The 23,249-nt window shown below is 38.6% G+C and overlaps 1 protein-coding gene across 1 annotated transcript; it reads left to right on the top strand.

Annotated features, from left to right (window-relative positions):
* Window positions 1-56: 56 nt before the first annotated feature.
* THAP1 (THAP domain containing 1) lies at window positions 57-7,845 on the top strand. Its single transcript, XM_004441215.3, has 3 exons — window positions 57-197; window positions 4,358-4,553; window positions 5,085-7,845. The coding sequence occupies exons 1-3, from the start codon at window positions 127-129 to the stop codon at window positions 5,457-5,459; spliced, it is 642 nt and encodes a 213-aa protein (XP_004441272.1). The 5' UTR covers window positions 57-126; the 3' UTR covers window positions 5,460-7,845.
* The last annotated feature ends 15,404 nt before the right edge of the window (window positions 7,846-23,249 follow it).

Genomic DNA, 23,249 nt, shown 5'->3' with positions numbered 1-23,249 from the left:
TCGTCACTGTGACTGTTGACCAGGGCTACAGAAGAAGCGCAGGTGTCAAAGCCGAGCGCGGCGACACTGCTAGCTGCTTCCCTGCCTGCTGGGGCGGCAGAAGTGAAGGGACTGAGGACCGGAAGGATGGTGCAGTCCTGTTCCGCCTACGGCTGCAAGAACCGCTATGATAAGGACAAGCCCGTTTCTTTCCACAAGTAAGGACCGTGCGCGCCTCGCGGCGCCGCCGCAGCTGGGGCCGGGGGCGCGCGGCCGGTTAGACTCGGGGGCGGAGCCAGGCGCGTGTCCGCGCGAGACCTCGTGAGGGGCGGGGGCAGAGGCGGGGGCGGGGCGCGGCGCGCCCGGCGCTGCTCGGCTCTCCCGGAGCGCTGGGCGGCTCGCCGGGGTCGGAGCCCGCGCTCGGTGCCGGGGTGCGCGTTCTCGGCGCGCGTCGCCGCTGCGACCGTTTCTCGCGCTCGAGGATTGGGCCCGGGCGCCAGGGCCGCTCGCTGTCTCGGGTGGGCGGGTTCGGGGCCGCAGGCGGTGTCTGGAGGCCTCGTGGGTCGTGGGGTCTCCGGGCCGGGAGGCGTCTGAATTTCCCCACCGGGTCCGAGAGAAGCCAGGTGGTAACTCTTCAGAAGGAAGTTTAAAGCAGAAACAAAGACCTTTAACAAGACGAAGTCACACTTTTTCGCCCTTGCTGTGGATGGGAGGCAGTATCACAGCAATTAAGAATTGATTTGGGGCCAGGATTTCAGGGTGGATGTTTTTGACCCAGTTTCTAGGAACTGACCAAGGGCCTCCAAGTTTTAGAAAAAGCTTCTGGTGCTGTCGCGATGGATAGTTCTGTTTCCAGCACGCAATGATGATGAATGGACCGTAATGATAGGGACCATATTAAAGGTCAGTGTGAGCTGTTACGGCCGCACAGAGGAAGCCCTTAGAGAAGAACCTGCCCCACAGCGTTCAAGGCTGTGCTATCCAGAAGGTACTGCAGCTCGAGTCCTGGAGGGGAAAAGGTTCTCTTGAAAAGAAAACCGCCAAATGCAAATGACTTAATGATAGTCATATGTCTGCAAAATGTGACACGATGGCGTTTTCATTCAGCCAATTCAGTATTTACAAATTGTATTTACATTAAATTTTTTTTGCAAGAATTCCCGACTATAAATGGATGATAGCTAAGAAATTAGAACTAGTGGTAAAATACGTGAATTATTCATAGCTAAATAATTACAAAAGCAAAATTTTAAATACTCCTTCAGTTTTTTTGGTGGGGGCTGTTTTTGTTTAACAGAGGATGTGGGTGCATTTTTATGTTTCGTATAATAGGAGAGGGACCTTACAGAAATGAGTGTCTGGAGCATGGAGAGATCTTGAGAGTGGGGGTGAAAGACTTAACACTTAACAGGATTCAGTTCAGTGTATCTCAATATTACCTCTTGATTTATTGGAATTTCTGCAAGTTGATGAATTGACCTCCAGCACCGTCCAAGTGTAGGAACAGGTCAGGAGGTGGGGACACGACTGTGTGCTTTCAACTCCCCACCTCCCCATTTCTAATGATCTGGCAGAGGGGCTCTAAAAATACGGAAAACGCTTCATTGGCGCTAGAAACCTTCATTCACACATCAGAAATACTGAGTTCCTGCTGGCTCTTAAATGATTGAATGGAAAGAAGGGCTAAGCTGCATCTCATCCCTTATCTAAAAGAACAGTTTTTTGAGAGTAGATGGGAAAGGTCTTGACAGAACCTCTCAAACGTCCTGAACATTTGTACTCCTTGAGTCAGGAGGCCCTGGGTGCGAATGTTACCAGTGATTGCTTCCCCAGCCTGTACTTCCAGAGGCCGTTTCCAGTGGGGGTCTTCTGGGAGCACTTCTTTTCCCTCTCTGCAGTGGCGGTAGGAAGAGCTATGCCGGTCAGGGAAAAGGGAGTGTCCTAAAGGTGGCTTAGATCTTCATGACAGTCGCAGAGTCAGGTGCTAGCATACCTTACCTGGAAGAGAAACTGGAACGTAGCATCGGAACAGCCTTTGGCTACTTTCCAGTCCCCCAGCTCACTGAATCCTTGACCTGGAAAAGTAAAATCACAATAAATTTAAACTCTTCCCGCCTCCCTTTCTCTGGGCCTAACAGACATATTCCTGTAGATGACGAGGTAAATCAAGATAAATAATTTTGTTTCCTTATCATCATGATTTGATTATAACTTGATTAATTCATATTTGTCAGACTGATTCTAAGAACTAGAAACTTCTTTCTTGTATGTAGAAATAAATGCAATTTAGTTTATGGTACACAGAAGTCACTGGTTAAAAAAAAAAAATACAGAGTCACCCTATAGTGTGTATTTTACTTGAAACTTTGTGTCTTCAATATAAAAAGTTAAACATTAATAAATGAGATAACTAGATAGCAGAGCTACACAGTTTACCTGTGTGTATTTTTGTGTGTGTGTCTGAGGAAGATCAGCCCTGAGCTAACATCTGCCAATCCTCCTCTCTTTGCTGAGGAAGACTGGCCCTGGGCTAACAGCTGTGCCCATCTTCCTCCACTTTATATGGGACGCCACCACAGCATGTCCTGACAAGTGGTGCATGGGTGTGCACCTGGGTTCCCAACCCAGGCTGCTGCAGCTGAGCACGCGCACTTAACCGCTTTGCCACTGGGCCGGCCCCCCACTGCGTGCATCTGTTCACATGGCTAACTTTTAATGTGTATATTTTTACATTATGTAAATTCTTTTTTTTTTTTTTTTTAAGATTTTTATTTATTTAATTTTTCCCCCCAAAGCCCCAGTAGATAGTTGTATGTCATAGCTGCACATCCTTCTAGTTGCTGCATGTGGGACTCGGCCTCAGGATGGACGGAGAAGTGGTGCCTCGATGCGCACCCGGGATCCGAACCCGGGCCACCAGCATTGCAGCGCGCGCACTCAACCACCAAGCCACAGGGCCGGCCACATTATGTAAATTCTTAATCAGCCTGTCTTGTTTAGATGGTATACATCATTATATGTGACATTCTTGTAACTATTGTGTGATCAGTAAGATTCCTATAAGGAAAACTGCTTTTTAAAAAAGCAAAAATACCATGCCAAGAGGGGTGACATATCCCACATTAGTAGGCAGTCACTTTATTTATAGGGTCATGAAAACAAGTACATTTTTTTTTTTTAATTTTTTGTCTATTGCAGTAACATTGGTTTATAACATTGTAAAAATTTCAGGTGTACATCATTATACTTCTATTTCTGCATAGATTACATCATGTTCTCCACCAAAATACTAATTACAACCCATCACCACACACATGTACCGAATTATCCCTTTCACCCTCCTCCCTCCCCCCTTCTCCTCTGGTAACCACCAATCCAGTCTCTGTCCCTATGTGTTTGTTTATTGTTGTTATCTACTACTACTTAATGAAGGAAATCATACGGTATTTGACCTTCTCCTTCTGACTTATTTCACTTTGCATAATACCCTCAATGTCCATCCATGTTGTCACAAATGGCTGGATTTCATCGTTTCTTATGGCTGAGTAGCATTCCATTGTGTATATATACCACATCTTCTTTATCCATTCGTCCCTTGATGGGCACTTAGGTTGCTTCCAAGTCTTGGCTATTGTGAGTAACGCTGCAATGAACACAGGGGTGCATGTACCTTTACGCATTGGTGTTTTCACATTCTTTGGATAAATACCCAGCAGTGGAATAGCTGGATCATATAGTAGTTCTATCCTTGATTTTTTGAGGAATCTCCATACTGTTTTCCATAGTGGCTGCACCAGTTTGCACTCCCACCAGCAGTGTATGAGAGTTCCCTTCTCTCCACATTCTCCCCTTCACATGTTGTTTCCTGTCTTGGAAAACAAGTACATTTTTAATGAACTAAGGTGAATAAAGGTGCAACTAAAAACTCAACAAAAGGGGCTGGCCTGGTGGCGCAGCGGTTAAGTGGATGGGTTAAGCGTGCGTGCTCCACTGCAGTGTCCTGGGGTTCGCAGGTTCGGATCCTGGGCGCGCACCAACGTACCGCTTGTCAAGCCATGTTGTGGCAGCGTCCCATATAAAGCAGAGGAGATGGGCACAGATGTTAGCCCAGGGCCAATCTTCCTCAGCGAAAAGAGGAGGATTGGAATCGGATGTTAGCTCAGGGCTAATCTTCCTCACCAAAATAAATAAATAAATAAAGAGAAAGAATTAAAAAAAAAATTCACACAAAAAAAAGAGAGATAGTGGAGCTAGCATTTTAATCTAACACTCCCTAGTGTGTTAACACCGATGGAAGATAGTTCTTTCCTAAGCAGGAAGATTTGGCTGTCTTTATTTTTTAATAAGGTTAGAGAACTGAATAATGTCTTCTTCGTAGGTTTCCTCTTACTCGACCCAGTCTTTGTAAGAAATGGGAGGCAGCTGTCAGAAGAAAAAACTTTAAACCCACCAAGTATAGCAGTATTTGTTCAGAACACTTTACTCCAGACTGCTTTAAGAGGGAGTGCAACAACAAGTTACTGAAAGAGAATGCTGTACCCACAATATTTCTTTGTACTGAACCACATGACAAGGTAATATGTGCTTTAAAATATTGGTTTGTTTTCTATTTATAAAATTAATGTGTTCATTGTGGAAAATTTGATGTTAAGAAAATAAATGTTACCTGGGACCCATCACTTGTAAATAATCACCGTCAGCAGTAATACAGTTTTAAAAAAATACCAAATGCAGTTTATTAAATATCCTCACACTAAGAAACTCAGTCTACATTTGTGACTTACTTTAAGATCCCTCTATACGCCTACTTGCATGTTGATAAGTTTTGGTTTTTCTTTATCAATGACAGTTCAGTTTCAAAGTATTTTTCCCCTCAGTTTTAAGTGTTTAGTACTTAATTAAATCTTATTAATTATTCTTTCTTGCATCCCTTTCCTACTTCAGGTAGGAAAGTAAAATTAAAACTTAAATGATTTTCTCATTTTGGAATGCTTTTATACCAAAGATTCACAAAAAAGTCTAGTATTCTTAAATTCCACAGATGAATTCTTTCAACTGTTATCTGCAGTTACTGCATTCACGCGTACTCTGCATTATTGTTTTAGAAGGAAGATCTTCTGGAGCCGCAAGAGCAGCCTCCCCCGCCCCCTTTGACGCCCCCCATTTCCCAGGTCGACGCTGCCATTGGATTACTGATGCCACCTCTTCAAACCCCTGATAACCTCTCAGTTTTCTGTGACCACAACTATACTGTGGAGGATACGATGCACCAGAGAAAAAGGATTCATCAGCTAGAACAACAAGTGGAAAAACTCAGAAAGAAGCTCAAGACTGCACAGCAGCGATGCCGAAGGCAAGAACGACAGCTTGAAAAATTAAAGGAGGTTGTACACTTCCAGAAAGAGAAAGACGACGCATCAGAAAGAGGTTATGTGATTCTACCAAATGACTACTTTGAAATAGTTGAAGTACCAGCATAAAAAAAAAGGAAATTTGTATTGGTTTTTAATGGGGCAATACCACATACCCTCTTCTAGCCTATAAAGGAGTTTCATTTGAAAAAATAACACTTGATTACTTGTATAAAAACAGTTTAGAATATTTTTTTAAAAAAATAAATTAGATATATACTGTAAAATTGTAAAATTTTTGTTTGTAATTTCAGGGTTTTTACATTTTAACAAAATATTTTAAAAGTTCTAAACTAACCTCAGAGCTCCACTGTAAGTTGGTTTCAAGATTGGGGATTTTTGGTTTTTAATTTGAGTATTTGTAGAAATAATGTAAAAATAAAAAGTAAGGAGAATGAGAACAGAACATTAAGGTTGATTTAAGTTTAAAGTTTAAAATTTAAAATTAATGCAGTTTATTGAGAGAACTTAGTTATATTTTAAATCAGAAGTATGGGTCAGATCATGGACATAACTTCTCAGAATATATATATTCTTATTCACACATTCTTATTTGTAAAGTGAGAAGATTCATTTGTCTTTCTTAATCACTTGGCAAAAATAAATTGGCAAGTCAATACTTTAAAAAAAAGATTGGTTGTCTTCAAAGCAGAAAATGAAGAGTCATTCCATACCTAATGAGTATGGTTAAATAACTTTATAAAGAATGGATTTTTTTAAAGTGGGCCCCTCTTTTTTCCCCTCACTGTCTAGCATTATAAAATTAGCAGTGTATCTCCAGTGGAAGAAACATTCTTCGAAAAACAAAATAGGTATTATTATCAGTGAAGTAATAAAAATGGGGGCTGATCCCTGGTGTGCCTTTTTCTCCCAGTACCCTGAGCTAAGGGCATCTCGCTCCCCAGTGTAGTTCTGTCTGCATCCAGATCCCTAAGAAATGTGCTGTGTTAGTAGAGTTTGAGTTGCACCATAATATAGTGATCTTGCACTTAACTGATTGATTTTGGTTAAGCCTTCACGTAAAAAATTTCTTCACTTTTAACACAAGTTAGAAATTATATCCCATTTACTTAAATGAATGATTTATATTCAAAAGCGACCTAATATGTAGTGTTTATTTTACTGAATGTTGAATTTAAACACTGAGGTTTCTGTTCAAACTGTGAGTTGTGTTCTGACTGTGAGAAATTTTACATATATTTGAAATGAAAATATATTCTGACTAAACAAATACTGCCATAGAAATTATCTACTTAGATTTAGAGTAACTGTTCCAAGTGTAATTATTTTATATTTCAAAGTACACTGAGATAGTTGAAGAGTAACAGACCTTTTAAGGCAGTATTAAAGATATGAAACAATGGCATTCGAAAGTGTCTTTTGTAGACCTGGTGTTTGGTATAATTCACTGCGATGCTGCCAGAGGATAGTAGTTTGATTCGTGGAGATTTGTTTTTTTATGAGCCAGTATTTCAAAAATAGAAAATAATGATTAGAAGATTACTTGAAGTTACATAGTCTGATAACATTTAGAACTAACTATAATGAATATTTTTCCAAGTATATATCTTCAATCCAAATTGTCATCTACATAAAAGAAAATCTATGTGTGTCCAGAACCAAGAATCCACCATTGAATTGTAAAAGTAGTAATCTTAATTACTTAGCATCTTAGCATTATGATTTAACCTGAAGCTGCTTTCTTTTCATAACAGACATAATCTCTCATTGGAGAGAACTGAGTGAGCGGCATGGACACCAACTGTCTGCATTTAAATAGTTTATTATAGCTTAACATAGGGAGTTTGAGTACAGGTGCTTATTTCTGAATTTGAGATGTAACATTTGTTGAATGTTTTTAAAATTCATTTTATCTATTGTTTATGATATTGCCAAGAAAAAGAGAACATTTAGGCTAAAGTAGGTCCTGTTCAAGCATAGCGAAACTCAGTCTGAAACAAACAGGGACAAAGTTTCAATCTGGAACAAATGAGGAGAAGACACATATGAGTTGCAGCATATTCTGAAAGATGACATTTATTTTAAGCACACATGGTAACAACCTAAAATTTCCTTCTATGCGTGACATAACCTGGCAATAATGATGAGAAGAAATAGCTGTTTCTTAATAGAACTGCTAGGAAAAGTATAGAATCATAGAATTTTAGAATTAGAAGGGACTTAGAAATCACCCACCACTAACCTAACCTCCAGACCCTGCAAAATCCCCTTGAAGCTATCCCTGACAAGTGGTCATCTGTTCTCTGTTTGCTGTTTACGTTTAAGCAATTATTCTGCTTAGATTATTTAAAATGGATTTTTGGATGAGAATACAATTAGTTGCCACTCTTTTTATACTTGTTTATATTGCAAATATAAACTTCACTTTGAATTGCTTCATAGTTTGAAATATCAAATTCCAAATTAAAGAAGTTTTAAAATTTTGAAAAGTAAATGTTTACTAATTGTATACTTTTTATGTGTACTAAAAATAATTCTGTCATTGCAGTAAAGAAATGGTGGTGGTGAAAATTATTAGCCAAACTTTTTACTTGGAAATCCAAGTACATGAGTTTTTTTCTTTTAACTATAATTTGTGTAATCCCTTGCTTAAAAGTATAACAATGATGAAGGCAAATGAAAGGTTCACTTGATATGGATGTTTTTAGGTTAAATTAATATTCTCTCATCATCTTAGTTATTAAAAAAATTATAGACACATACCTATGGCTTTTATACCCAACACCTATGGCTTTTATAAAGTCAGTAGTAAGCAACATAATATATTTAAAAGTTCATATGATCTATAAAAAGAAAACTCATTTTTTTTATACAATTTTTTATTTTTTAATTTTTTTCTGAGGAAGATCAGCCCTGAGCTAACATCCATGCTAATCCTCCTCTTTTTGCTGAGGAAGACCGGCTCTGAGCTAACATCTATTGCCAATCCTCCTCCTTTTTTTTTTCCCCCAAAGCCCCAGTAGATAGTTGTATGTCATAGTTGCACATCCTTCTAGTTGCTGTATGTGGGACGTGGCCTCAGCATGGCCGGAGAAGCGGTGCGTCGGTGCGCGCCCGGGATCCAAACCCGGGCTGCCTAGTAGCGGAGCACGCGCACTTAACCGCTAAGCCACGGGGCCAGCCCAAGAAAACTCATTTGTGTTCCAGAATTTTTAAAAGATAGCTGGCCATGCATAGCGTTTAAAGGAAAAAGAATCAGAACTGATTTGCTTGCTTGGTCATTACTCTTCCTGATTTTGGGGACCGTATGAGTTGGATGACCAGTGAGTGAAGAGCATTGCTCTTGGCTGATGTAACTGTAACACCAGTAACTGGTGTTTCTGGGCATTATGGTTTTAAATATTTGTGTATTAAAATACAATCCTTGATGTTAAAAATATCAAAGAGCAAACAGTGATTTACAAACAAGCAAAAAAGAAATTATAATTATTATACTTAAAATAACAGAAAAGTTTGCTCAAAGTAATATTCTCTTAGAATTCCATGTCTTGGTATCTTTTTTACCTTGGATGTGGTTTTATTGTGAATTTTTTTCCTGAATGATTTAACTCTAAAAATTTGAGAATTTTTATTCATTCTTTTTTTTTTTTTTTTTAAATTTATTTATTTATTTTTCCCCCAAAGCCCCAGTAGATAGTTGTATGTCGTAGTTGCACATCCATTCTAGTTGCTGTATGTGGGACGCGGCCTCAGCATGGCCGGAGAAGCGGCGCGTCGGTGCTCGCCCGGGATCCGAACCTGGGCCGCCAGCAGCGGAGCGCGAGCACCTAACCGCCAAGCCACGGGGCCGGCCTTATTCATTCTTTTTTAAATTCATAGTATTTTGGGTTTTGAGGTTATCAAAATTTCATTTTTTAAATATCCTAAGAGATAGATATGAATAACCTTTTATTGTTTTAAACTGTTTTTCGTGAGATAAACTGTTACAATATTAACAATAAATAGACAAATGACTTCTGGAATGGCTACATGAGGAGCTCCGACCTGCCCCCCACCATAACTACCATAACTGAAAAAGTTTTTTTAAATAATCATTTAAAGTCTCTGCATATTGTCCTAAGGGCATACAGCAAATGAGGAAACATTTAGGAAAATCTAAATCTCTGTAATAATATTAAGAGTCGGTGGCATTTATGCCACAACATATTCTCTCCTTAACCTCTCTATCCCCCTATACACACAGCTCTGCTACAGAAGCTCCACTCTGAATGGGTATGGCCTAAAAGACAATGCTCTCTCCTCCCAACCCCCAATTAAGGACTAGGGTATCTCCCAGGGACTGGCAGGTTGCCACTGTTTCTTATGCCCCTCTAGCTTTGTGATGCAAAGGCTAAACTCCAGGTGAGTTCAGCCATGAGGTCAGGACTCCATTCCTCCACTCAGCTCCAACTCATAGGGTGGAGGCTCTACCCTAGGTGCAGCAAGCCAAGATTGGGGCCCTGATCACCCTCTCCCTAGTTCTCTCATAGGGTAAAGGTTCCATGCCAGGAGAAGCAAGCCAGGAAGACCAGAGGCTGCCACACCAGCTGAGCCCTGTTCATAAAGCAGGCATATCAATCTTAGAGAAGCAGGTGATGGGTCCCCCACCCCTAGTTCCACAACAGTGACTTAGATTTTTTCCTAGGGGAGAGGCAGACCGTAAGAATAGAGACTTCTGAAGCTCTCCCCGAAGGAACTGATTTTGTTTGGAAGAGTGTTGGGAAGTTCAAGCCTAAAGGTGCTCTCAAGAACAATGGAGAACCTAGAGGTAAGCAATTAAGAGGAGGCTGGTAGCTCCACAGGAGCAGTAAGCTAAATTGTAGGCTAGCTAACTTATCAGAGAGAACCAGAAAGAGACAGGTAAGGAGAGCCTTCCTGGGGTCATAACAAACCTCAAAGACTAGCCTCAAAAGCTACCTCTGCAAAAGGCCCAAATCTAATTAAATCAGACTGCAGAGCAATTTATGCTACAGGGCATCATCAAAACCAGATCAATCAACTGGCAGTTGGAGATAATGTCTGAGTGTGATGCCAGCAAAGGCAGATAGTTTAAAAGAGAGATCAGGGAAATAATCAAAAGAAACCCATGTTAAAACATCTGTCACCCCAGGTGACTGCATGCCCCACGCACCTCTAAGGAATGAAATCAGAGATTTCACACTGAAGAGAAAATAAGCTTCACTGAATTAGTGCAGTCAAGTAATTGTATAGAAAAGCAAACAAGCCTGGTGAGAGGGGGAGGGTAACTGGAATCAGTGATCAGAGATCCTACAATGTATAATATAAAGTGTCCAGTTTTTAACAAAAAGTTATGAGACATGCAAAGAAACAGGAAAGTAACTCGTATACAGAGAGTAAAAAAGCATGTACCTGAGAGGGCCCAGATGTCAGAATTAACAGGCGAAGACTTCAAAGCAGCCATTATACACACATTCAAAGAAGTAATGTAAACCATGCTTAAGGAAGTCAAGGAAGATATGATGACTATATCTCATCAAAAAGAAAACATCCATAGGAAGATACAAATAAGAAGAACCAAATGAATATTCTGGAGTTGTAAAATACAATAACCAAAATGAAAAATTCACCTCAGAAGCTCAACAAATTTTTCTGTTGAAAAAAAATCAGTGAACTTGAAGATGATAGACAGAGATTATGCAATCTGAAGAACAGAGAGAAAAAGGAATGAAGAAAAATGAACAGAGCCTCAGACAAACATGGTATACTATTATACACACACCAATATATGCATAATGGGAGTACCAGAAGAAGAAGAGGAGAGAGAGGAGGGCACGAGGGAGGGAAGGAGGGAGAGTGGAGAGAGGGAAGAAGAGAGAGAGGAGCAGAAAAGATATTTGAAGACAGAGTGGCCGAAAACTTCCCAAATTTGATGAAACACACTAATCTACACACTCAAGATGCTCCACAAATACCGAGTAAGATAAACACAAAAAGATCCACACCCAGACACATCATGGTAAAAATGATCGAAACCAAAGACAAAGAGAAAAATTAGAAAGCAGCAAGAGAAAAATGATGTTACATGCAAGGCAACCCCAATAAGATTAACAGCTGACTTCTCATTAGGAAAAATGAAGGCCAGGGGGCAGTGGGATGACATATTCAAAGTGCTGAAGGAAAAACTTTTTAACAAAGAATATTATATGTAGCAAAACTATCTTTCAAAAATGAAGGTAAAGAAGGAGATGTCTGGGAAGATGGTGGAGTGGGAATCTATCTCCCCACCTAGGCAACAATGGCACTAGCAGAATCTATCTGACAGAAGTATTTGAAATTCCAGAATCTATTGAAGTTTTGCAACTTCCAGGGGAAGGCTTGGATGATAAACTGCAGTTAATATCAGTCAATTTTAGCCCTTAGGTCAGTGACAGCTGCCCATCTCCCACCCCCAGCCCCATGGCAGGCTGTGGAAGAACTGCAGGAGAAGCTTTCGTGCAGCTTGTGAGAGCCATGGTCGGTAGTAAGGGTCACGTCCTCCAAATATCAGAGATCTGTGCTTCTGATCATGAAGGTGCAGAGAGGTGGGCAGCCATTGTTGCATCCCCCTCACTGCTGTAAGCCTGTCCCCTCTGGCTGAAGTGACTTCAGGGGATTTAAAGGGCTAGTGCCTTCCCTTTCCCACTTCATTTTTGCTATCCATTACAGAGCCAGGCATTAAAGACTAGGGTATTCAAAAGCACCTACACATACAGGGAAATTAGAAAGTCACCATGCATACCAAGGGAAAGATGCAGGCTCAGAAAAGACCTTAAGTCTACAGTTCATGCTGATCCTCAGCAGGTCCTTAAGAGATAACCTAAAACAATAAAATAAAACAAAACAAAAACAAAAAACAGCAAACCCTGGGGAGGGGGAAGAATCTGATTTCTAGAGTTACCACATCATTAGATTCAAATGTCCACTTTTCTTTTTTTTTTTTTAAAGATTTTATTTATTTTATTTTTTCCCCCCAAAGCCCCAGTGGATAGTTGTATGTCGTAGCTGCACATCCTTCTAGTTGCTGTATGTGGGACTCGGCCTCAGGATGAACAGAGAAGCGGTGCCTTGATGCGCACCCGGGATCCGAACCCGGGCCACCAGCATCGCAGCGCGCGCACTTAACCACCAAGCCACAGGGCCGGCCCTAAATGTCCACTTTTCAACAAAAAAAAAATCCCTAGGCATACATGAAACAGGAAAGTATGGCCCATTCAAAGGGAAAAATAAATACAAAGCAACTGTCACTGAGAAAGAGCAGAAGGCAGACATATTATACAAAGACTTTAAAATAACTGTCTTAAAGATGCTCAAGAACTAAAGGAAGACATGGAGGAAGTCCAGAAAGCAAGGTATGAAAAATATGAAAATATCAATGAAAAAAAAAACTTAAAAGAAACCAAAAAGAAATTCTGGAGCTGAAAAGTACAATAATAGAAATGAAAAATTCACTGCACAGTTCAAAGGCAAATTTGAGCAGGCAAAAGAAAGAATCAGCAAGCATGAAGCTAGGACAACTGAAATTACTGAGTCTGAAGAAGAGAAAGAAAAAAGATTGAAGAAAAATGAACAGAGCCTAAGGGACTTGTGAGACACCAATTAGTAGACCAACATACACCTAGTGAAAGTTCCAGAAGGAGGAGAGAGAGAAGGGGCAGGGAGATAATTTGAGAAAATAATACAAGTTTAATGAAAGACATGAATATAAACATCCAAGAAGGTCAATGAACTCCAAGTAGAATGACCTCAAAGAGACTCACACTTACATTATAATCAAACTGTCAAAAGACAAAGAGAATATTTAAAGCAGCAAGAGAGAAGTGACTCATCACATATAAGTGATCCTCAATAAGATTATCAGCAGATTTCTCATGCAAAGCTTTGGAGACCAGAGGCAGTGGGCCAATATATTCAAAGTGCTAAAAGAAAAAAACTAAACCAAGAATCCTCTATCTGGCCATACTGTCCTTCAGAAGTGAGAGAGAAATTATGACATTCCCAGAAAACAAAAAGCTGAGAAAGTAATTACTGCTAGACCTGTCCTGAAAGAAATGTTAAAGGGAGTCCTGTAGGCTGAAATAAAAGGAAACACTAACTTGAAGCACTATGAAGAAATAAAGATCTCAATAACGGTCAACACATGGACAATTATAAAAGCTAGTATTATAGTAACAATGGTTTGTAACTCCACTTTTTGTTTTCTACATGATTGAAGAAACATTAAAAAAAAAAACAGTCTAAAGGCTAGTATTACTGTAACTTTGGTTTGTAACTCTGCATTTTGTTTTCTACATAATTTAAGAAACATGCATTAAAAAAAGTGTTAGTTTACGTTTTTGAACACACAATGTAAAATGAAATTTTGTGACATCAATAACCAAAAGGGATGGGGACAGAGCTGTAATGGAGCAGAGTTTTTATATGTTACTGAAGTTAAGCTGGTATGAATTCAAATTAGAGTGTTACAACTTTAGGGCATAAAATGTAATCCCCATGGTAACCACAAAGAAAGTAGTTATAGAATATACACAAAAGGAAATAAGAAGGGAAATAAAAGTGTTTCACTACAGAAAAAAATCAAACACAAAAGAAGACAGTAGTAAAGGAAATAGACAAAAAAGCTATAAAGCATATTAAAATTAAATAGCTAAATGACAGAAGTAAATACCTCCTTATCAGTAATTACTTTAAATGTGAATGGAATAACTCTTCAGTCAAAAGACAGAGATTAGTAGAATGGATTAAAAAACACATCTAACTATGTGCTATCTCTAAGAGACTCACTTTAGATCCAAAGACACAAGTAGATTAAAAGTGAAAGGGTGGAAGAAGGTGTTCTATGCAAATAGTAAGCAGAAGAGAGCAGGGATGGCTATAGTAATATTAGACAAAATAGGCTTTAAGTTGAAAAAGTTTACAAGAGACAAAGAAATACATTTTATATTAATAAAAGTTTCAATATAGCAATAAGATATAACAATTATAAACATTTATGCATCTACTAACAGGCCATTAAAATATATAAAGCAAAAATAGGGGCCAGCCCAGTGGCATAGTGGTTAAGATCGTGTGCTCCGCTTTGGTGGCCCAGGGTTCATGGGTTTGGATCCCAGGCATGGACCTACGTACCACTTATCAAGCCATGCTGTGGCAGTGTCCCATATATAAAGATGGGCACGGACGTTAGCCCAGGGCCAATCTTCCTCAGCAAAAAAAAGATGAGGATTGGCAACAGATGTTAGCTCAGGGATAATCTTCCTTGCAAAAAAAAAAAAAAATATATATATATATATATATGTAGAGCTAAAGTGGACAGAATCGCAGGGAGAAAGAGAGAGTTCTACAAAAATGAAGGTGAAGTAAATGTATTCTCAGATAAACAAAAACTTAGAATCTGTTGCTAGCCAGCCCACCTTAAATAAATACTAGGGAAGCTTTTCAGACTGAAAGCAAGTGACACCCTACAGTAATTTGAATCAATAAAGCAAAGATTGCTAGTAAAGGTAATTATGTAGGTAATTATAAAAGACAATATTACTGCATTTTTTTCTCTTAACTGATTTATGACTGTATATAATTGTATTGTTAGGCTTATAACATTGAGAATGTAATCTACTTGACAATAACTAAGTGGATAGGAAAAAAGCTGTACTGACATACATAAATATTGTAAGTATACTGTACTGAAGTAAGGAAATAACACCAGATGGTAACTTGAATCCATAAGAAGAAATGTAGAGAAACAAAAATGATAAATAAAAGTTACCATAACAAATTATAAATATATACTTGCTTTCCTTTCTTCTCTTAGCTTCCTGAAGATATGAAATTATATATTGTAGTAATCATAACAATATATCATTGGATTTGTAACATATATAAATGTAATATGTATAATAGTTATAATAGGACAAACAGGAGAAGAGGTGACACAGCTACATAAAAGTAATGTTCTATATCTCACTGAAATTAAGTTGGTATAGCTCTGAAGTAAATTATGATAAGTAAGATGTATATGGTAAGCCCTATAGCAACCACAAAGAAAACAACTCCAAAGTGTGGTGAAAAACATCGTTAAAGGAATTAAAATCATTAACTAGAAACATTCACTTAATACAAAAGAAAGCAATAAAGGAGGAATAGAGAAACAAGACAGGATATATATAGAAAACAAAAAGCAAAATGCCAGACATAAATCCAGCTATAACAATAATAGCATTTAATATAAATGGATTAAACAATCCAGTCAAAAGGCAGAAACTGTCAGACTGGCTAAGAAAAATAAGCTCCAACTGTACACTGTCTGCAGGAGACACACTTTACATTAAAGATAAAAACAGGTTGAAAGCAAAAGGATGGAAATGACATACCAGGCAAAGAGCAACCAAAACAGAGCTGAAGTGACTATGCTAATATCAGAAAAAACAGACTTCAAAAGAAAAAAAAATTACTGGCTGTAGAGGGATATTTTGTAATGATAAAGTCTCAATTCATCAGGAAGATATAACCATTATAAACATATATGCACCTGATAACAGAGCCCCAAAATACATGAAACAAAAAGTGACAGAAATTAAGGGAGAAATAGATAATTTAACAATAATAGTTGAAGACTTCAATACCCCACCTTTAATAAGGAATAGAACTACTAAGAGGTATATCAACAAGAGTATAGAAGACATAACAATACATAAACAAACTAGACCTAAGATCCATCTATAATACACTGCACCCAACCACAGCAGAATATATATTCTTTTCAAATCACAAGAACATTTCCAGAATAGATCATATCCTGGGCCATAAAAATAGTCTCAATAAGTTTTTTTTTTAATTTTTTAATTTTTTTAATTTTCTTTTTGTGAGGAAGATCAGCCCTGAGCTAACATCCATGCCAATCCTCCTCTTTTTGCTGAGGAAGACTGGCTGTGAGCTAACATCTATTGCCAATCTCCTCCTTTTTTCCCCCTTTTTCTCCCCAAAGCCCCAGTAGATAGTTGTATGTCATAGTTGCATATCCTTCTAGTTGCTGTATGTGGGATGCCGCCTCAGCATGGCCAGACAAGCGGTGTGTCGGTGCGCGCCTGGGATCTGAACCCGGGCCGCCAGTAGTGGAGCGCACACACTTAACCACTAAGCCAGGGGGCCAGCCCCTATTTATTTTATTTATTTATTTATTTATTTTTTGAGGAAGATCAGCCCTGAGCTAACATCCGATGCCAATCTTCCTCTTTTTGCAGAGGAAGATTGGCCCTGGGCTAACATCCGTGCCCATCTTCCTCTACTATAAAGCTGCCACAGCATGGCTTGACAAGCGGTGCATTGGTGCGCGCCCGGGATCTGAACTTGCGAATGCTTGGGCCACCGAAGCAGAGTGCGCATACTTAACCGCTACGCCACTGGGCTGGCCCCTCAATAAGTTTTAAAATATTGAAATCATACAATGTATATTCTCTGACCACAATGGAATTAAATTAGAAATCAATAATAGACATAAATTTGATAAACTCACAAGAACGTGAAAATTATAAAGACACTCTTAAACATCCAATGGATCAAAGGAGAAATCATAAGAGAAATTAGAAAATACTTTTAGATAAAAATGAACATGCAAAATACTAGAACTTATGGGATGTAGTTAAAGCAGTGCTTAGAGGGAAATTTATGGCTTCAATTAAAAAAGAAGAAAGATCTCAAATCAATAACCTAAACTTCCACCTTAAGACACTGGAAAAAGAAGAGCAAATTAAATCTAAAGCACACAGAAGGAAGAAAATAATAAATATTAAAGTGGAAATTAATGAAATAGAAAATAGAAAAACAATACAAAAAATCAAAGAAACCAAAAGTTGGTTCTATGAAAAATTTTAAAAAAGGGACAAACTTTAGCTAGACTGACCAACAATAATTAAATACTGGTATGGCTGCCTGCTGAAGATATGAACAGGAATTTCACAGAAGTGGAAACACATTTGGCTAATAAACATATAAGGAAATGTTCAATCCTATCAATAATTAGAGAAATGGAAATAGAGACCAAAATGAGATATAATTTCATACCCATTTGACTGTTAAGTGTTAAGAAGTCTGACAATACTGAGTGTTGGAGAGAATGTGGACCAATACGATATTTTACATACTGCTAGTGAGAGTGTAAACTGGTACACCCATTTTGGAAAATAATTTGGCATTATTTTGTAAAGTTTAATATTCACATGACCTACAAACTAGCACATCTGTTATATTTATATGCTCAAGAGAAATCCTTGCACATATGCACTAGAGACATGTACAAGAATGTTCATAGAAACACTGTTAGAGAACAAAGAAAAAAGGAAACGGTCCCAATCCCCGCTGATAGGAGAATGGATAAATTGTGGTTTAGTCACACAACAGAATATTATGCAACAGTGAAAATAAAATGAATTAGAGCTCATGAAATAACATGGATGAATTATTGTAGCAAAATCATGTGTGAAAAAAGCAAGTCTTAGAGCACAATATATAGTTTTGTACCCTTATTCTAAAGTACAAAACCAACAAAATTAAATAATATATTATTTAGCCATATAGTTATATATTGTATAACTTAATTTTTTAAAAAAGAAGTTAGGAGTAACACAAAATTCAGCATGGTGGTTATCTCTGGGAGGGGGAGGCTAAGGAATAGGACAAGGTAAGAGCCTTTAAGTAGATGTATGTTATTGGCAATATCCTAGTTCTAGGATTGAGTGGGTTCATCTGTGTCAAATATATTATTAAAACAAGCAAATATACAAAAATCAACAATTAACACAAATTAAATAAAACGAATAAAACAAAAGAGCACCAGACACAAGCCAGTTATGATAGTGGGTTATGAACCAAGGATTCTGATTAATGTAATTTTGTACACCTGAGGTTCCAAAAACAAAAAAGGAAAAATATAACAAAAAACAGCTAATCTACTAGCAGTGGTTAATGTACTTTAGACACCTTGCCAAACACTTCCTGCTGTTTGTTCCTGATCCTCAGGACACCGCAATGATCAGGGAGGTACTATTATTATCCTCATGTTACAACTGGGACCACTGAGGGACAGAGAAATCCCACAGTTGGAAGGAGGCAGAGCTAGGATTTGGACTCTGGCAGCCTGACCTGAAAAGCTGCACCATTAACCATCAAGCTATCCTGCCTCCCCTAAGAGGTAGAAAACAGGTCCTAACTCTAGATGATAGAAGTATATGGTGAAGAAAACCATGCCTATTAGACAGGATACTATTTACAAAAGTGAAAAATCTGAAAACCAGGTCCTGACCAGGGTTCCAGACTTCAGAAAATGAAATGGTTACACGTTTTTTTTTTTTTAATAATTTTATTTATTTATTTATTTTTCCCCCAAAGCCCCAGTAGATAGTTGTATGTCATAGTTGCACATCCTTCTAGTTGCTGTATGTGGGACACGGCCTCAGCATGGCCGGAGAAGTGGTGCGTCAGTGCGCGCCCGGGATCCAAACCCGGGCTGCCAGCAGCGGAGCGGGCCCACTTAACCGCTAAGCCACGGGGCCGGCCCTGGTTACACGTTTTGAACATGCTGCATTCCAGCCTCTCATGAGGAAGTATTTTAAATACTAGAAGCAAGTTGGAGATGACCTCAGGGGTTTCTATGCACAAATTGCAGGGCATGTGGGGAGCTTATGAATATTTGAGCAAAATTAGTAACACCTTTGAACCTGATCCCCAAACACTCACCATTTCTTGGTGTAATTTTCTACCCAATCTTCAGCAAGGCCCTTTCAGCTAAAAGCTTCTAGCAAATGAATCATGCATCTGAGGCCACAGAACTGGACTTTTTGTCCTGTACTGTTCCCTCTGGGAAGTTTCCCAAGGTCTGAGCTGCCAGCTGTAGGTCCTTGAACTTGCTTCCAATGTCTTTGGAGAACAGGCTCACAGCTATGAAAGAAGGGTGAGTTTGGCTCATTCCTAATCAGAAGAACACCCCCAAAACCTGGAACAAAGAATAGCCCTTCCTCATCCTCAATGCACTCCAGATTTAGTCTACATTTTTGGATTATTTCTAGAAAATGTCAATAATCCTCATTCACAAATAAAGATGTGTTAGAGGCTAAAACGCAAGGTATGTGGATGACAAAGTCAAATTTTAACATCTACACTATCTTAAAAATTTGTATTTTAAGTTATTTAAATTGTAACTTGCGTAAATATTGGTCTCTTTTTTGTGTGTGTGAAGAAGACTAGCCCTGAGCTAACATCCGATGCCAATCCTCCTCTTTTTGCTGAGGAAGATTGGCCCTGGGCTAACATCCGTGCCCATCTTCCTCTAGTTTATATGGGATGCCGCCACAGCATGGCTTGACAAGTGGTGCGATGGTGCCCGCCTGGGATCCGAACCTGCGAACCCCGGGCCGCCGCAGCAGAGCATGCACGCTTAACCGTTGCGCCACCGGCCGGCCCCCTCTATTTTTGTTTTTTTATCTTAATTGAAATTAAAATTAAAAATCTTTTTGAGGAAGTAGTACTTGTAGGTGGTACAAAATTCAAATGATACAAAAGGACATACAGCAAAAAGTAGGTCACACTCTCTCTGCTCTCTCCAAGTCTTCCAGATCCCTCCTGAGATCACCATAAATAATTTATTGCATATTCTATAAGAATTTCATTCATTTGCAAAGAAAAAGACGTTTTTTTGCATCACTAATTCTTTTCCATAATCATTATTCCCACAGAAGACTGGTTTGTGGTTGCTTAAAAATAAAGTAAAATAAATTCTAAGAAAATGGGGGAATTTTCCATAAGTATAGACTAATCTGGGTGTCTGTCAGGCCATGATTGAAAGAATCTGTATTAAAAAACACTGGTTTCAGAAATAGTTTTAGTGGAGATCATTCTGGATCAGGACACAGAAAAATTGGATTCTGGTGTCAGTCTCTATTGTTTAAAGTCTTACGTAAAATACGTGATATATTTAGAAATTCTAGCTTCTGTACTTGTGTCCTCCATCTTGCTCTCTTCTTCCTCCTTTAGGTAATTTTTTTTAAAAAAACAACACAGTTTACCTTCCATTTTAAAATGGAAGTACAAACTTTTACTTGTCAAATTTCATGTTTCAGCTTCTTAATTAAAATGTCTTGGTCTGAAACCACCTGATTAAAAAAATGGGCAAAGGACTTGAGTAGCTATGTCTCCAAAGAAGATACACAAATAGCAAATAAGCACATGAAAAGATGCTCAACATTATTAATCATCAGAGAAATGCAAATCAAAACTACAATGAAATACCTCCCCATACCCATCAGGATGGCTACTATCAAAAAACAGAACACAACAAGTGTTCGTGAAGATGTGGAGACGTTGGAACCCTTGTGCACTATTGATGGGAATGTAAAACGGTACAGCTGCTGTGGAAAACAATATGATGGTTCCTCCAAAAATTAAAAATAGAATTACCATATAATCCAGCAATTCCACTTCTGGGTATATACTCAAAAGAATTGAAAGCAGAGTCTTGGGGCCGGCCCCGTGGCTTGGCGGTTAGGTGCGCGTGCTCCACTGCTGGTGGCCCGGGTTCGGATCCCGGGCACGCACCAATGCGCCGCTTGTCCGGCCATGCTGAGGTGGTGTCCCACATACAGCAACTAGAAGAATGTGACATACAACTATCTACTGGGGCTTTGGGGAAAAAATAAATAAATAAAAAATTATTAAAAAAAAAAAAAAGAAAGCAGAGTCTTGAAGAGATACCGATACATCCGTGTCTATAGCCACATTAGTCACAATAGGCAAAAGGTAGAAGAAACCCAAGTGCCCATAGACGGATGAATTGATAGATCAAATGTGGTATATGATACAATGGAATATTGTTTAGCCTTAAAAAGGAAGGAAATTCTGACACATGCTACAACATGGATGAACATTGAGGACATTATGTCCTCAAGTGAGATAAGCCTATTGGCAAAAAGACAAAAACTATATCTATATAATTTCACTCATATGAGGTACCTAGAGTAGTCAAATCCAAAGAGACAGAAAGTAGAATGATGGCTGCTGGGGTTGGGGGCAAAGGGAAGGGGGGAACTATTATTTAAAGAATATAGAGTTTCTGTTTTGCAAAATGAGAGGAGTTCAGGAGATTGGTTGCACAACAACGTGAATGTACTTAACACTACTGAACTGTATACTTAAAAATGTTTAAGGTGGTAAATTTTGTGTTATGTGTGTTTTATCACAATTTAAAAAAATGCATTCACTTCACACCTGTTAGAATGGCTATCATCAAAAAGACAAGAGATAACAAGCGTGGTGAAGATGGGAGAAAAGGGAACCCCTGTGCACTGTTTGTGGGAATGTAAATTGGTGCAGCCACTGTGGAAAACAGTAGGGAGGTTCCTCAAAAGATTAAAAATAGGGTGCTGGCCCCGTGGTGTAGTGGTTGAGTTCAGTGTGCTCCACTTTGGCGGCCCGGGTTCATGGGTTCAGATCCCAGGCATGGACCTACACCACTTGTCAGCCATGCTGTGGCAGCGACCCATATACAAAATAGAGGATGATTGGCACAGATGTTAGCTCAGGGCTAATCCTCCTCAAGCAAAAAACAGGAAGATTGGCGATGGATGTTAGCTCAGGGCTAATTTTCCTCAGCCAAAAAAAATTAAAAATAGAACTACCATATGATCCAGCAATCCCACTTCTGGGTGTATATCTGAAGGAAATGAAAACAGGATCTTGAAGAGATATCTGTACTTCCATGTTCATTGCTGCATTATTCACGATATCCAAGGTATAGAAACAGCCTAAGTGTCTGTCAGTGGATGAATAGATAAAGAAGATATGGTATATATAGACAATGGAATATTATTCAGTCATGAGAGAAAAGGAAATCTTCCCATTTACAACAAAATGGATGAATCTTGAGGGCACTATACTAAGTGAACTAAGTCAGACAGAGAAAGACAAATGCTGTATGATCTCACTTATATGTGGGATCTAAAAAACTGAACTCATAGAGAGAGTAGAGTGGTGGTTACCAGGGGCTGGGTGTTGGGAGAAATGAGGAGATGTTGGTCAAAGAACACAAACTGCCAGTTATAAGAAGAATATGTTCTGGGGATCTAGTGTACAGCATGGTGATTATAGTTAATAATATTGTACTATATACTTGCTAAGAGAGTAGATCTTAAATGTTCTTACCACAAAAAGGGAATGGTAATTATGTGATGTGATGGAGGTTAGCCAATGCTATGGTGGTAATCATTTTGCAATATACAAATATATCAAATCAGCCTGTTGCACATCTTAAACTTATACAATGTCATATGTCAATTATATCCCAATAAAGCTGGAAAAAAGAATGTATGATAATAGGTTTCTGTCACTTAATAGCATAATTACTTAAAAATTATTGTCCTTATTATTGTCATTATTCATGAGGAAAGCACTTCTTCTATACAGTAAAATCTTTTTCATTCACTTTTTAAAGTTTTGACCATAGTTTGGTTTGCATTATTCTAAGTTCAACGTTAAATTCTGATTCAGATAATGATGAATAAAAATCAGATTTTATGTTGTTCTTCTACGTGTAATTCTCACTTAACTTGGAAAGAGTAGTTTCTAGCCCTGTAATAATTTTTTTAATTTTTAAATTTTTTTTTGGTGAGGAAGATTGGCCCTGAGGTAACAACATCTGTTGCCAATCTTCCTCTTTTTGCTTGAGGAAGACTGTCCCTGAGCTAACATCAGTGCCAATCTTCCTCTATTTTGTACGTGGATGTCACCATAGCATGACTTGACGATCGGTGTGTAGGTCCATGCCTGGGATCTGAACCTGCAAACTCAACCACTACGCCACCTGGCGGGCCTCTAATA

The sequence above is a fragment of the Ceratotherium simum genome, chromosome 28, assembly GCF_057802395.1.
Source record: "Ceratotherium simum simum isolate JZ-2026a chromosome 28, ASM5780239v1, whole genome shotgun sequence".
Classification (NCBI taxonomy): domain Eukaryota; kingdom Metazoa; phylum Chordata; class Mammalia; order Perissodactyla; family Rhinocerotidae; genus Ceratotherium; species Ceratotherium simum.
The sequence above is the reverse complement of the archived record's forward strand: the minus strand, read 5'-3'. Positions and strand labels throughout refer to the sequence as shown.